General features: G+C 42.4%; 1 protein-coding gene across 1 annotated transcript in view; it reads left to right on the top strand.

The window, feature by feature from the left end:
• Positions 1-11,501, top strand: part of C9H4orf51 (chromosome 9 C4orf51 homolog) — a 28,758-nt gene extending 17,257 nt beyond the window's left edge. Inside the window, exons 3-7 of the mRNA XM_061582937.1 lie at positions 1,469-1,544; positions 2,899-3,016; positions 8,495-8,579; positions 8,686-8,777; positions 11,366-11,501. Coding sequence (XP_061438921.1) covers positions 1,469-1,544; positions 2,899-3,016; positions 8,495-8,579; positions 8,686-8,777; positions 11,366-11,386 — 392 coding nt within the window. The 3' untranslated portion in view covers positions 11,387-11,501. The remainder of the gene's footprint in view (positions 1-1,468; positions 1,545-2,898; positions 3,017-8,494; positions 8,580-8,685; positions 8,778-11,365) is intronic.
• Positions 11,502-13,947: the final 2,446 nt, after the last annotated feature.

Here is a 13,947-nt window from a genome sequence, read left to right as displayed (position 1 = left end):
ATATGGAGCGAGAAATGCTAGACGTCCAACCTGGATTTAGAAAGGAAAGAGGCACCAGAGATCATATCACAAACATATGTTGGATAATGGAACGGATCAAGGAATTTCAGAAAAAAATCACCCTGTGCTTTATAGACTACAGCAAAGCCTTCGACTGTGTAGATCATATCATGAAAAACTATGGAATGCTTTAAAAAAAATTGGGGTGCCACAGCATCTGATTGTCCTGATGCGCAACCTATACTCTGGACAAGAGGCTACTGTAAGGACAGAATATGGAGAAACCGGTTCCCCATCGGGAAGGGTGTGAGACGGATGTATTTTATCACCCTATTTGTTTAATCTATACGCAGAACATATCATATGGAAAGCGGGATTGGACCAAGATGAAGGAGGTGTGAAAACTGGAGGGAGAAACATCAGCATTTAAGATATGCAGACAATAGCATACTCTTAGCAGAAACCAGTAATGATTTGAAACGACTGCTGATGAAAGTTAAAGAGGAAAGCACAAAAGCAGGACTACAGCTGAATGTCAAAAAGACTAAAGTAATGACAACAGAAGATTTATGTAACTTTACAGTTGACAATGAGGACATTGAACTTGTCAAGGATTATCAATACCTCAGCACAGTCATTAACCAAAATGGAGACAATAGTCAAGAAATCAGAAGAAGGCTAGGACTGAAGAAGGCAGCTGTGAGAGAACTAGAAAAGGTCCTCAAATGCAGTGATGTATCACTGAACACCAAAGTCAGGATCATTCAGACCATGGTATTCCTGATCTCTATGTATGGATGTGAACGTAGGACAGTGAAAAAGGCAGATAAGAGAAAAATCACCTCATTTGAAATGTGGTGCTGGAGGAGAGCTTTGTGAGTACCATGGACTGCGAAAAAGACAAATACTTAGGTGTTAGAACAAATTAAACCAGAACTGTTACTAGAAGCTAAAATGATGAAACTGAGGTTATCATACTTTGGACACATAATGAGAAGACATGATTCACTAGAAGAGACAACAATACTGGGAAAAACAGAAGGGAGTAGAAAAAGAGGAAGGCCAAACAAGAGGTGGATTGATTCCATAAAGGAAGCCACAGACCTGAACTTACAAGATCTGAGCAGGGTGGTTCATGACAGATGCTGTTGGAGGTCGCTGATTCATAGGGTCGCCATGAGTCATAATCTACTTGAAGGCACATAACAACAGCAACAAATTCTGAGACTTTAATGGGTTTGCTCTAAGAAGATCTAGTATTGAATGTCACCCATCATATTACCTACATGGATGTAGGGAATATGTATACCATAATGTGTGGAATTTGTGCCCATCTGTTTTAGCATATGCATATGTGACAGAAAGCAATTGCTGGCAGCATGTTTCCAGCATATGCACATGTGACAAGACATTTGTGTGATGTTCACCTGATAATATATGTGGGCTTTGCCTCCTATATTGTGTGCAGGTAAAATGCTACAGGTGAAGCAGCCCCAAAGGAAAAGTGTCCCTTTGCTCAATATGCCCACGGTAAATGTAACTTGGTGGGTGACTCAGGAGTGACTCCAATGACAATGGACTAATACATGAGAAGTTGGGGATACATGTGTTCTTAAGTCTCATTTTACAAGGTTGAGGTTGTCAGTATGTTTCTCCTTTGCAGTAGTCATCTTGTGTTCCACAATGTTACAACCCCATAGAAAATAATAGTTGCGTTTGAAAGGCTTCAACTGCACAGAACTCTAACAAAAGTGATCTAGAAAGAGAACAGTGTGATCCTATACATGTCTACTCAAAATTAAGTCATAACCTCTTTTTGAGCAAGGTTCGTAGAGGGTGGTGCCAATATAATACTCTTGGAAGAGATGCATTTTCTAGATGGGCCACATTCCCTTCTGGGCAACCTTCCGTAGGCCATATGCCAGTGGTGGGTGGAGCAATGAATGTAAATTTTACTTCTGTACTATAGGGTACTTTTTACACACACTCGCACATTCTGTCTTCTATCCAGACAAGCAAGGGGCATTATCAGAGTTCAAAGACGCACTCTGGCTAGGCAAAAGCACTCAGGTCCAGTGAGGGGTGTAGCCTGGGGAGAGTTCTGAGGACCAAACAGAAAGGCCTGGGCCCCTGGGCCTAAGGTTCCCCTCCCTTCTAGATTCATTTCAATTGGGATTGAGGTCTAGTTTTAGTAGAGAAACTGCCTTGGTCACAGACAGGGGAGTGTGACTCTGTTGATTCTCCTTGATCTGTCAGCTTTTGATACCGTCAACCATGGTATCCTTCTGGGATGACTGTTTGAGCTGGTTATTGGGGGCAACGCATTGCAGTGATTCTACTCCTACTTGAATGGCCGGCTCCAGCAGGTGGTTCTTGGGGAGCATTGCTCAGCTGCAGGGGTTCTCCAATATGAGGTCCCACAGGGGTTGATTCTGTCCCTGATGTTGTTTAACATATATGTGAAACCATTGAGTGGGGTCATATGGAGTTTTGGAATGCATTGTCATCAGTATGCTGATGACACACAGCTGTGTTTCCCTTTTCATCTTCTGCAGGTGAGGCAGTAGATGTGCTGAATCAGTGCTTGGTTGTGATCATAGACTGGATGAGGGCCAATAAACTAAATCTAGCCAAGACTGAGATGGTGTTAGTAGGTGGTTCTTCTGTCCATCTGAGTGGTGTGTGGCCTGCTATAGATGGCATCACATTCCCTCTGAAGGAGCAAATTTGTAGTTTGGGGGTTCTCTTGGATTCATTGTTGTCACTTGAGGTGCAGGTTGCCTTGGTGGTGCAGACTGCCTTCAGGACCCCAATATCTTCTGGAACACCTCTCCTAATATGAACCTCCCGGACCCTTAGATCTTCATCTGAGGCCCTTCTTTATATCCCTCCTCTTAGGAAGGCTTGGAGGGTGAATGCAAGGAAGAGGGCCTTTCCAGTTGTGGCTCCCTATCTGTGGAATGCTCTCCCCAGTGAGGTCCACCTGGTGTCTTTGCTGACATCTTGTCAGCGCCAGGTAAAGACTTACATTTCCCCCCAGGGTTTTGATGGGCTAAGTTAATTCTGTTTAGTGTTAGTGTCTGCTAAAGCTTTCTATAGCTGTTTTTTTTGCTTTTTGCTCATTGTATGAAAATGTTAATGTTTTGTATGAATCTTTCTCTTTTTCCCCTATGATATAATGTATTTATTGAGCTTATAACAGGGCTTACTCCCAGGTAAGCGGGCATAGGATAGCAGCCTTAATTTTGAAAAGTTTTACCTAGCAGAGGAACAAGGGCCATCTCAGAATTTGTAGACACTCTCAAAGAATTCTTATAGGTTACTGAGACAGGACTTTCCCTTGCAGAAGCCATGCTGGCTCCGCTTCAGCAAGGCTTGTTCTTCTATGTGCTTAGTTAATCTAGCTTTAATAATACTTTCTACCAGTTTTCCAGGGACAGAAGTTAAGCTAACTGGCCTGTAATTTCCGGGATCCCCCCTGGATCCCTTTTTGAAGATTGGCATTACATTTGCCTTAACAAACTACATTTCCCAGGATTCTTTGGGGAAACCATGTCCTTTAAATGTATGGTGTGGGTGTGAGCTTAGATGATTGAGATTAATTTTCCACTCAGACACGCTTGCACATCTTATGTCTCTGAATGCATGTTTCACTTATGAATGATAATTAGTTTGTCCATGGTAGTTTGTAAAAACTTGGATGCAGTTCAGTATCCTTTTGGAGAGGGGGAAAAAACCCCTCTTTTGGTTGTTCCCTCTAGGCTTTCATCCTCGTTTCTTAGAGGCTTCAAGTAATAGGAAGAAATTTCAAGTCCATTCACACAAAGTAAGTAGAGTGCTAGAGATTTATGTCTGCTTCTTTGTCTCCGTATAACTCATACTCGACGCCCAGCTACTCATTATGTACAAATGGATGTGAACAAACTCATAAACCACCAACCCATTTCTCTGGAAAAACAGACACGAGGAGAGATGATTTGGACCAGAAAGGTGGGTGAGGAAAGATGCTTACTGAGTGTCTGCTTGAAAACTCCCTCATCCCGTGGGATTCAGGATATGGTTCTTTGCTTTTTTGGAACGATCAACAGGCGGCTGGAATTGCATGTAGATTGCAAAGAATGTGATAGGTGGTACAAATGAACACTTCTTCCTGCCACATCCCTTCCTCCCCAAATAGATCTTTCCTGAAGCTATTTTTCTCTAGAAGAGGAAGCTGTCTGGATTTCTTTGCACACATTATATGTATGTTGAGGAGTTCCATCCTGGACCTTAGAAAAACCATTTAATCTACTTCCCCATGAAGTCTTGTAATGATGGAAGGCATAACATGTAAGGCAAACAGAGTCATTCTTCTCCCTTCACTGTTGTTTTTTTACAAGCAGGCAAGTGGGCACACTTGAGGATCCCGACACAGGTATGCTAGTGAAGATTGCATAGAAGAGAAAAGCAAAAATGCAGCCTTCCAGCCACATATCCCAGAATAATGTTATTGACTCCAGCAGGATTCCTTCGAAATATGGTTAGCTGTCTGGTTTTTATAGTGTAGGAGCCACAAGAAAAGAGGTGCAAGGACTTGGCATATTTAGTGAAGAAGACAAGGGATTGTATCCAGTGATTGTTCTACTCAGAGAAGACCTATTGAAATTAATAGAACTAATTTAGTCATTAATGTCAATGGATCCATTAATTTTAATGGATCTACTCTGAATAGAACCATAATTGGATGCAACCCAAGGTTTGCTTCTTGCATCTGCAAACATGGGTTTTTAGATAAAAGCTTTAAGAGGCTGAAGGCCCAAAGACTGGAGATGGCCTCTCCCTAATCAGACACGTATAAGATAAGTTCCAGTTTCATATGTGTGTGATTTTGACTTGGTTTCATGACCAAGCTATGGAACTTTGGGTGCCAACTTCATGTGAGGATGTCAGTTATAACTGTGTTTAGTTTACAGATGCTACGCCTTCTGTTGTAGCTGTGAAATTGACTTGGTGATGTAAAGCTTATGTGATTGGGCACTGACATGACAAAGTAAAGCAGCTTTGTCTGGTGCATTTCAGATGTTTTGGGCTACATACTGGCTGGAGCTGAAGGCAGGCAAAACAGCTGGTGGGCACCAAGCTGGAAGGCTGATGTATTATTATTATTAAATTTTATTTATACCCCGCCTTTCGGCCAAAGGCCTTCAAGGCAGCTTACAAGAAAAATAAACACAGGTATAAAAATACAATAAAAATACATAAAAGCAATACAATTTACAAAAATTAATTTAAATAACAAATAACATTAGCACTGTTGCAAGGAAAGCTACCTCCTCCCACTGCCTTTCTAATATTGTACATTACAAGTGTATCTTGACAAACAAGGTTTGGAATCCGGTTCTAAGGCCAGGATTGGGATCCTAGAGCTTGGTCCTACAAAGTACTGTCTCACTGTAGCAGTTGGTGGAGTCAGACAGTGAGAGAGGTTGTGCCAATGACTGCTAGGATTTCCTTGGAGTCATGTTAGATATGTGAGAATCAGGCTTCATTTAAAGAAGAGTGATGGATGAACCAACCCCATCATAATTTTAAATTTGCTCACTGAGTTACAAATACAGTGTTATAAACTCAGAGAAAAGAACTCTGTTATGAGATTTTGAAGTATCTTCAATTTTTTTGTGCATGTCACCAAACTGCATCTTGAGAATGTGACATACATGTAAAGCATATGTAGTTGGGTGCTAGGCTGCAGGATAGTTAGAATGCAGTGACATTTAAAGAACTTGCACAGATGACACATTTTTGAAATGTGGAAATGCCCTTCTCCTAACTGCTTTCCTCTAATGGTAAACCAAGTTTTAAACCTGAATCTCTCTTTCCAGAAGTGCTTACCAGCAGTAATTTAATATGGGTGGAGATGTGTTTGAGTGACTGTCATAAGTACCTGCTTCAGGGATGGAGAACCTGTGGCCTTCCAGATACTGCTGGACTTCAGCTTGTATCATTCCTGACCATTGGCTATGCTGACTGAGGCTGATGGGAGTTGGAGTCGCAACAACAGTTGGAGGGCTACTGATTCCCCACAGTGGATAGTGCTTGTGACATCATTAATAACAACATACAATTATTGCCCCTCCACTTTTATTAGTTTGATAAAGGTCAGCATGCCACTTACTCATTTTATTCCATGAACATCTTTGCAATCCTTTCATTTTTTCATAATTATATTTGATTTTATTAACCCCTGTTGCAGTGTCCTGCCATTTCAAGGATCACTCTCCTATTCATTGATTTTTTTAAAAAAATCTTTGGTATGATGTACTCACCCCACTGCCAGCTCTTAGAGTATATACATCTCTCTTTAGAGTGCATGTGCATGCGTACACCCCCACCTACACCCCCACCTACACCCCCACCTACACCCCCACCTACACCCCCACCTACACCCCCACCAACTCTTTAGAGAAGTATGTTGGCTTTTTCCTTTGCTGTTGAATATTTGTCAGCAGAGATTAGCTGTTGTGCAGCATTGGCAGCAGGTCAAGCAGTGTGATTTACCTCAAAGGAGCAGACTTTAATTCTGCTTTAAATCACTGAGACTTCAGACTTGCTTGAAAATAAGGAAAAACTACTTTATTTATAGAAATACATAGTTGATTGGAAAGGCAGTCTAGTTCTAACTAATTAACTAAGTTGGAGGTGCAATGGCCAGGCTTGGTCATTTTCCCCATGCTAGAAGAGAGAGGAACAAAGATAATATATCTCCTCTCCCTTGGCTGGTCAGAGAAGAAGGAAGAAGAAGAGGTTGGAAGGAGTGGTCAGCCTCCCAAAGGGAAGGCAGGCAGATAGATGAGCACAGGTCAGATAAAAGCCTAGGTAACCAGATGGAAGACTCATATCTCCCCTCAGGCATGCAAACTTCAACTCCAAATCTGAGTTGCAATCTCCCACACTTCCAACAGCTGCAACGCTATCTTTTCCGCTTCAATTACATTCTACAGTGACAACACTGTTGTTGCAGGATTAGATCTACTTGTAGTGCAAAGGAGAAGATGATTTCATTGTCCTGAGGAGAATTAAAATAAAATAAAGCATATGTGGTGTTGGGGGAGAGCTTTGGGGATAACATGGACTGCGAAAAAAACAAATAATGCTTGGGTGTTAGAACAAATTAAACCAGAACTATCATTAGAAGTTAAAATGATATCATATGTTATCATATATTGGACACATAATGAGAAGACATGATTCACTAGAAAAGATAATAATGCTGGAAAAAACAGAAGGGAGTAGAAAAAGAGGAAGACCAAACAAGAGATGGATTGATTCCATAAAGGAAGCCACAGACCTGAACTTACAGGATCCGAGCAGGGTGGTTCACGACAGATGCTCTTGGAGGTCGCTGATTCATAGGGTTGCCATAAGTTGTAATCGACTTGAAGGCACATAACAACAGCAACAAAATAAAGCATTACATCTGCAAGCTCTGTTAGGAAGCAGTGTCTGGAAACAAAGGTTGGGAAATGGTCTTTTAGCAGGACATACCACCGCAGATGCATTAATATTCCTTTTCACATGTGCTAGATGGTAAGATCCTCAGGACAGAGACCTATACTTTGGTGCTCTGTAAGGTGCCTTGCAGAGAGCCAGTGTGGCGTAGTGGTTAGAATGTTGGACTACGACCTGGGAGACCAGGGTTCAAATCCCATGAGGCTCACTGGGTGACCTTGAGCCAGTCACTGCCCTCAGCCTCAGAGGAAGGCAATGATAAACCACCTCTGAATACCATTTACCATGAAAACCCTATTCATAGGGTCACCATAAGTCGGGATCGACTTGAAGGCAGTACATTTACATTTCAAGGTGCCATGCACATTATTTACATAATAAATAATGTGAAGGTATATGTGAATCCTGGCATAACAAACTGATTTTAGGACCAAGTACTAGTGAGCCATCTTTCAAATTAAGCTCTGACAACAGAGAGGGTGTTTCTGCCAGGAGAATAATTACTGTTTTCTCTATGTGAGGAGGAAGCAGTGCATGGAAACAATGGGATGTATTTGTGTTCAGCATTCATAGTATTTCCACTTCAGCTGTTGGGTTTGTGGTTCGTTTTAGAAAGTGAGGTTTGCAGGGCTTCTGTTGAGGCAGAGCTCAGTCCTAGAATGTGGGATGTAACAAAGGCATGTGCAGAGTGTGTTTCCTGTATATCATAGGTCATCACTCCACCTCGGGGATTCATTGGCAGAGCTGATAGGTCAGAAGCAATGGCTCCCAATCAGGCTTGAGCACTGGTGCCTCTCATTCTAGAAATTCAACATCTGGAGGTTATCCAATAGTTTAAGTTGTTAGCTTAGCAGTGTTCATAATACAATTCATGGCAAACAAAACGGCCACAGCAAGTAATTTATCCAGCTGAATAAATAGGCATGTTACTTATAAATGATGCACTGTGCCATATTTAACTTTACAATCTCGTCACCACATGTTTATTTCCTTTAAAAATATATAGATTCATCATAAAGCAGTCAACATTCCATCACCAGTAACACCACTTGATGCAATTCAGCAAGCTATAAAACACGTCAATTTAAAGGGTGAGTACTCAAAATTCCTTTAATTGGTGGAAATTTCTTTTTTCATTTTCACATAACAAGATTTTAAGTTTTTGCTCTTTCTTTTTATTTTTTCTATTCATTACAGGGAACCAAACTGGAGAGGAAATGTTAAGTCCATCATCTGCCAGTCAAGATATACTGGCTGGGTGGCCTGAGAGTGGGAGTACTCATTCTGTTGTAAGTACAGGTCTTTGCAATCTATGATCCATAACACTGAACCCCTCTTTCCACTTTGTGTTCATGCCCTCCTATTAGCAATGGTCTTCATACCTTTGCTGCTTTGCACTGATGGGCAGTAGTTTCACGAATGGTAATGACTGTTACTTTATGAAAAGTAGTTGAAATTACATAAACTACTTTTGTTGTTAACTCACTAGTGTGGTGTGCTAACAATGACAACTGCTTTCACACATTTGGAAAAAGACATTATTACTTAAATGTAAGTACTGCTTAAATACTGAAAACACCAATAGAAATACTAGCTCAGTCACTAAGAATAGAGGTCGGCCTCCCATCACTAGCAGAGGGTATACCAAAGCCCTTTCTTTTCCAACAGCAAGTTGCCAAGACAATGTTCAGCATGTAGTGTTTCTAGAGTGGATGGCTGCACTCAGAATATTCTAGAACAGGTGGTGGGGAGCCTCTGGCCTGTGGACCTAATTGGGCTTAGTTTGGCTTGTGAAGCTGTTTTCCTCAAGCCATGTCCACCTGTCCCACACCTAGTATCATATGTGATGTCACATGTGGGACAGGTCTGGCTACAGAAGAACAAATGGGAGCTTAAATGAGCTCCCAATTGTTTCTTTGCAAGCGAGCCCCACTGTCTGTCTGAGAGGGAAAATGTCTGTTTGGAAGTGTGGCTCAAATCCAAACCGTGCCTACAAAAGGAGCTTGCTGTAACCGCCAATCAGCTGAATCAGCAAAAAAGAAAAGTGGAGGAAACTCATTATTTTATGAATGACTCATCCAGAACAATTTGGACAGTTTGAGTAAAGTAAATGCCTGAAGTCCTCAAACTCCAGCAATCTGTTTTGTTTGACCTAGTAGTTAAAAATACTTTTTAGGTAGCAGTTAATAGTTTCAATTAGACTACTTTCAAAATTGTCTACTCTGGCCCAGTGTAGGCGGGGGCCTTATATCTTGCATGTCTTTTTCTTAAGCAGTGCACAGCCCATTGCTTGGAACTGGATCTGGCTGGTGGGCAACATCCTTATTTTCCCAACCCCCCCATAGACCAACTTGGACAGGTGGGTGGGGCACCTACTTGTCAATCATCCAGTGTTGTCATGACATCAGATGACTGGCACCTGATAATCAGTTGACCTTTGAAGATATGCTTTTAGCACCAATCAGCTGATGGGTGCTGGGAGTATGCCTTCAAAGAGGCTTCCTGTAACCATCAATGAGCTGAGGGCCCCTCTGAAGTCTCTGGAGAAGGCAAAAATGCCCTTATAAGCTGCTTCCTTCAGCCCCCTCAGCTGCAGCAGAGAATTCTTGAAGAGGAACTCCTGAGTGCAACCAATTCCAAATGTTCCCAGCTGATGTTCAGGACTTTGGTGAAATATTGAAGAGAGCCCTGCACAGCCAATCACCTGATCATTGTGGCTTCAAAATGCCTTGCAAAGAGCTTTGCAGGTGCCACTGACTGGCAATGCCTGCAAATGTTTTGGCCCAGCCATGACTTTCTGTGACCTATACCTGACATCATTCTATCAGCTATAGGGCAGGTGGGCGTGGCTGGGCCAAAATGGCCTGGTGGGACAAATGGGGAGGCCTGGTGGGCCTAACAAGGCCTGTAACCCAGAGGTTCCTCACTTCTGGGCAAGGCAGTATTACCAGCTTTGACGGTAAGCTGCCCTGAGTGCCCTATTATAGGGTAGAAGGGCGGGATAGAAATATTTTAAAATAAATAAATAAATAAATAAATAAATAAATGTTCTGTGATGGCCCTTAGCTCAGGAACAGGGCACATACTTTGCATACAGTAGATTCTGTGTTCAGTGCCCAGCACCTCCAGTTAAAGTGATCTTGCAAGTAAGCCTGGGTAAATTAAAAAAGAAGGAAAGACCAAGACTACCACAGAAGTCCTAAAGTGATTATGGAGATAATGGCTTTGAAGTGCTATATGAATGCCAAGTATTAGGTGTATTGTTATTGGATCCTTCTGCTATGGAGATAAAAGGTGGCAGCAAGCTGTGAAGCAATCCATGTTGTTATACCCAGCCACCGTTGCCAAGGGTGGACAACAGGAGAGGATCATGCATTTATATGGTTCCAGAGCTGCATTTTCAGCAAAGCTCCCTATTGCAGACATTTCTCCAGCAGTGGAGGCTGGTGGCTCTGATGTCAGTGGGGCAATGAATCCACTCCAGGTTTTAGTCCAAGCTTTCAAGGTGGACAGCTCCTTGAAAGTTTGGACTAAAACCAGGAGTGAATTCACTGCCCCACTGATGTTGGAGCCTCCTCCAGTGTGTGAGCAATATGAGGAAGGGGCTGGCAGGGGCTGGCTCCAGAGGGCATGGCCTGCTCTCTCTTGTCCTATGCACTCTTAACCATGTAGGGAATAATGACTACACAGGGCTTTAGTGGCAGGGGAAAAAAGACATCAAAGAAGGAAATTTAGAATTTGTTCAAGTTCCATGACTGTGTTTAAAGTCTTTAAATGTGTTGTTTTTGTTATGTTTTGAGATCTGCTGAGCCTCCACAGATAATTACTAGTGAAGCTGTATATTGAACAGTGTTTTCCATCTCTTCTGTTGCATCAGATGCAAATGAGGAAAGAGTGAAGCAAGATCCTTTCAATCTCAAGTGTATGTCCAGCTACAGCTATGCCAAAACTGGAGCCAGATACTTGTTTCTCTGAACTAGTTACCAATTCCTGGAGAAAGAAAGAAAAATGTGAGAAACCCTATAAAATGTTTTGTCGTATTTATACAAAAAGAGCTAATATGGTATCCAAAAGTGGACAGGATGTTTAGTCCAGGAAAAATAAATCTTACAATAATACTACAGGCAGATTTCAAAAGATAGTAAAAATGCACAAGAATACTGCTTAGAGATGTGAAGGCAACCAGAAAAATTAAAAACAAAAAAGTTTTTTCTATGGGTTTTTTTCAAACCCCCCCCCAAATTTTTCAGAAAAAAATTGGAAAATTTTGGAAAAAACAAAAAAATCCCTATTTCTCCCCCCCTCTGAATTTCACGTTTTTTCCCCAGGCCTTCACATCTCTAGTACTGCTAAATTATTTTCACCCTGCTCCAGAGATTTGTGTGTGCTCTAGTGCACTGATTTCTTTTGCATGTGGGTCCTATTTATTTCAGTAGAGGAAGTGGAGCATATTTGCATGTATGAAGATATGTTCATACCAATCTTTTCTACCTACAGTGGCTACCCCTATTCATTTCAGTAGAAGTTCTTATGCATAAGTAGAAAAGGCATTGATCCTGGGTATTCTAAGCTCATTCTGGTTTAACCTTGGAAACAAAACACTTGTCCAGACAGGAAGCTCTTCCAGTGTTTTTGACAGCCTCCACACGCAGACGATTCCATAATTGTGGATCACCTACCAAGAACACTTGTCTGTTGACTCCTGGTCATATGACCTTACTACTGTCGGGAGAGGTCTTATGTGGATTTGGAATGAGGTGCCATCAGTATCCACCCAGCTTTCTCTCATCAGATTCATGTGAGGTAGTGGAAGTGCTGAACTGGGTCTTAAGAGTCAATAATGGGCTGGATGAGGGCCAGTAGGCTGAAACTTAGTCCTGCCAAGATGAAGGTTTGATGGTTTGTCTGTTGAGATGGTGTTCAACACCCCCTAAAGCAGGGGTAGCCATTGGACATGTTGGCTGGGACTGATAGGAAGTGGAGTCCAGCAATATCTGCAGGGCACCACACTGGCTACTCCTACTCTAAAGGACAAAGTTTATAGTGTGTAGGTTCTCCTAGATCCAGCTTTATCCCTGGGGCTCCACTACTGCCTTTTATCATTTTAAGGTAGTGCAACCTCTTCTGAACAAAGATAGCCTAGCCACAGTTATCCATGTTCTAGACTACTGTAATATAGTTAGATCAAATCACAACTGGCAGACTGTTGATTATGTCTGGTCAGTAGGAAGTTATCTTGCTGATATTGGAAAAACTTGACTGGCTTCGAGTCTATTTCCCATCACAATTCAAAGCGCTAGTTTTTACCTTTTAAAGGACTGTAGGGCTTGTGACCAGTGATAGTAGCTGGTGCCCATTGGGACTGGTAGAGTGGAAGGCAGGTGGAGCTAGAGCCAAAGATGGGTGGAGCCAGCTAAGGCTGTGGGCACACTAGTTGCTTCAAAAGCAGCCAGAATGGTTTCTCAGCTGCGTTTTGAAGTGACTTGGCCCTCGGTTGGACACATCTCCCTTCCCCACTAACTTCAGACCTTTCAGGACCAGCCACAGCAAAGTGTTGGGCCAATCACTGTCTCAGCCTGAGCCTACAGCAGAGTGTTTCCATTGGCCACACCTAGCAAGCAACTGGTTGATCCACCAATCGGTTGCAAAACCTGGCTGAAGCTGAATTAAAAAAAATGCACTTGAGCTGATCCGACCAGGTTTTAGAGTAAAAAGGGGGAGAGGTTGACTAGCATCGTATGCTCCCATTTTCAGAAGAGAGATTGAGACGCACTGGAATGGGCACAACTGTAAATGTGTCTATACCCCAGGTCCAGATTTGTCCCCATCTCCCTTCCTGCTCATTCTACAAGGGCAACACTGAAACTAAGGAGGAAGAAGCTGACCGGCAGTGCTTTCCCCTGGACTGCTTGTAATTATTGAGGCAGGCAGTGGAGCTGGTTGAGGGCAGAGGGAGGATAGTGGGGCAGTGCCCCATTTGGCCTAATGGATCAGCCTCCCTTGCTTATGACTCGGGCACCTGAAAGGAATGCCTGGCTCTGCCAGGTTCCAAGGCACGTGGTGAACACAGGGAGAGGGGGAGCCTTCTCCGCATGCTACTTCATTTGTAGAATCCCTCCAAGAGTGGCTTGCCTTACGCCAACATCATTGTCTTTTTGGTGCCAGGCAAAGGTGTTTTGATCCTTTCACATTTTTAATACATTTTTCTTTTTTGAACTTCTTGTTGTTGTATAGGTCTTTTAAATAAATAAGAAATATATGAACCCAGTGCTTGGATTATGAGGGGAAAGGTAGGGGAATCCTAAATTAAACTGAGAAACCATACCTTGAATCCTCCATATTTTAAACACATGATAGCCTTCTAAAGACAGTCGCTAAGGAAGGTTGGTGGGCCAGCTGGTCAGGGGATCAAGCACAAGGATAAACTCTATAGGGCTTTGTAGATAATACACCAGTAGT

This window comes from Rhineura floridana, chromosome 9, assembly GCF_030035675.1.
Source record: "Rhineura floridana isolate rRhiFlo1 chromosome 9, rRhiFlo1.hap2, whole genome shotgun sequence".
NCBI classification, from domain to species: domain Eukaryota; kingdom Metazoa; phylum Chordata; class Lepidosauria; order Squamata; family Rhineuridae; genus Rhineura; species Rhineura floridana.
Note: the sequence above shows the minus strand (reverse complement) of the source record. Positions and strands in the feature narration are given on the sequence as shown.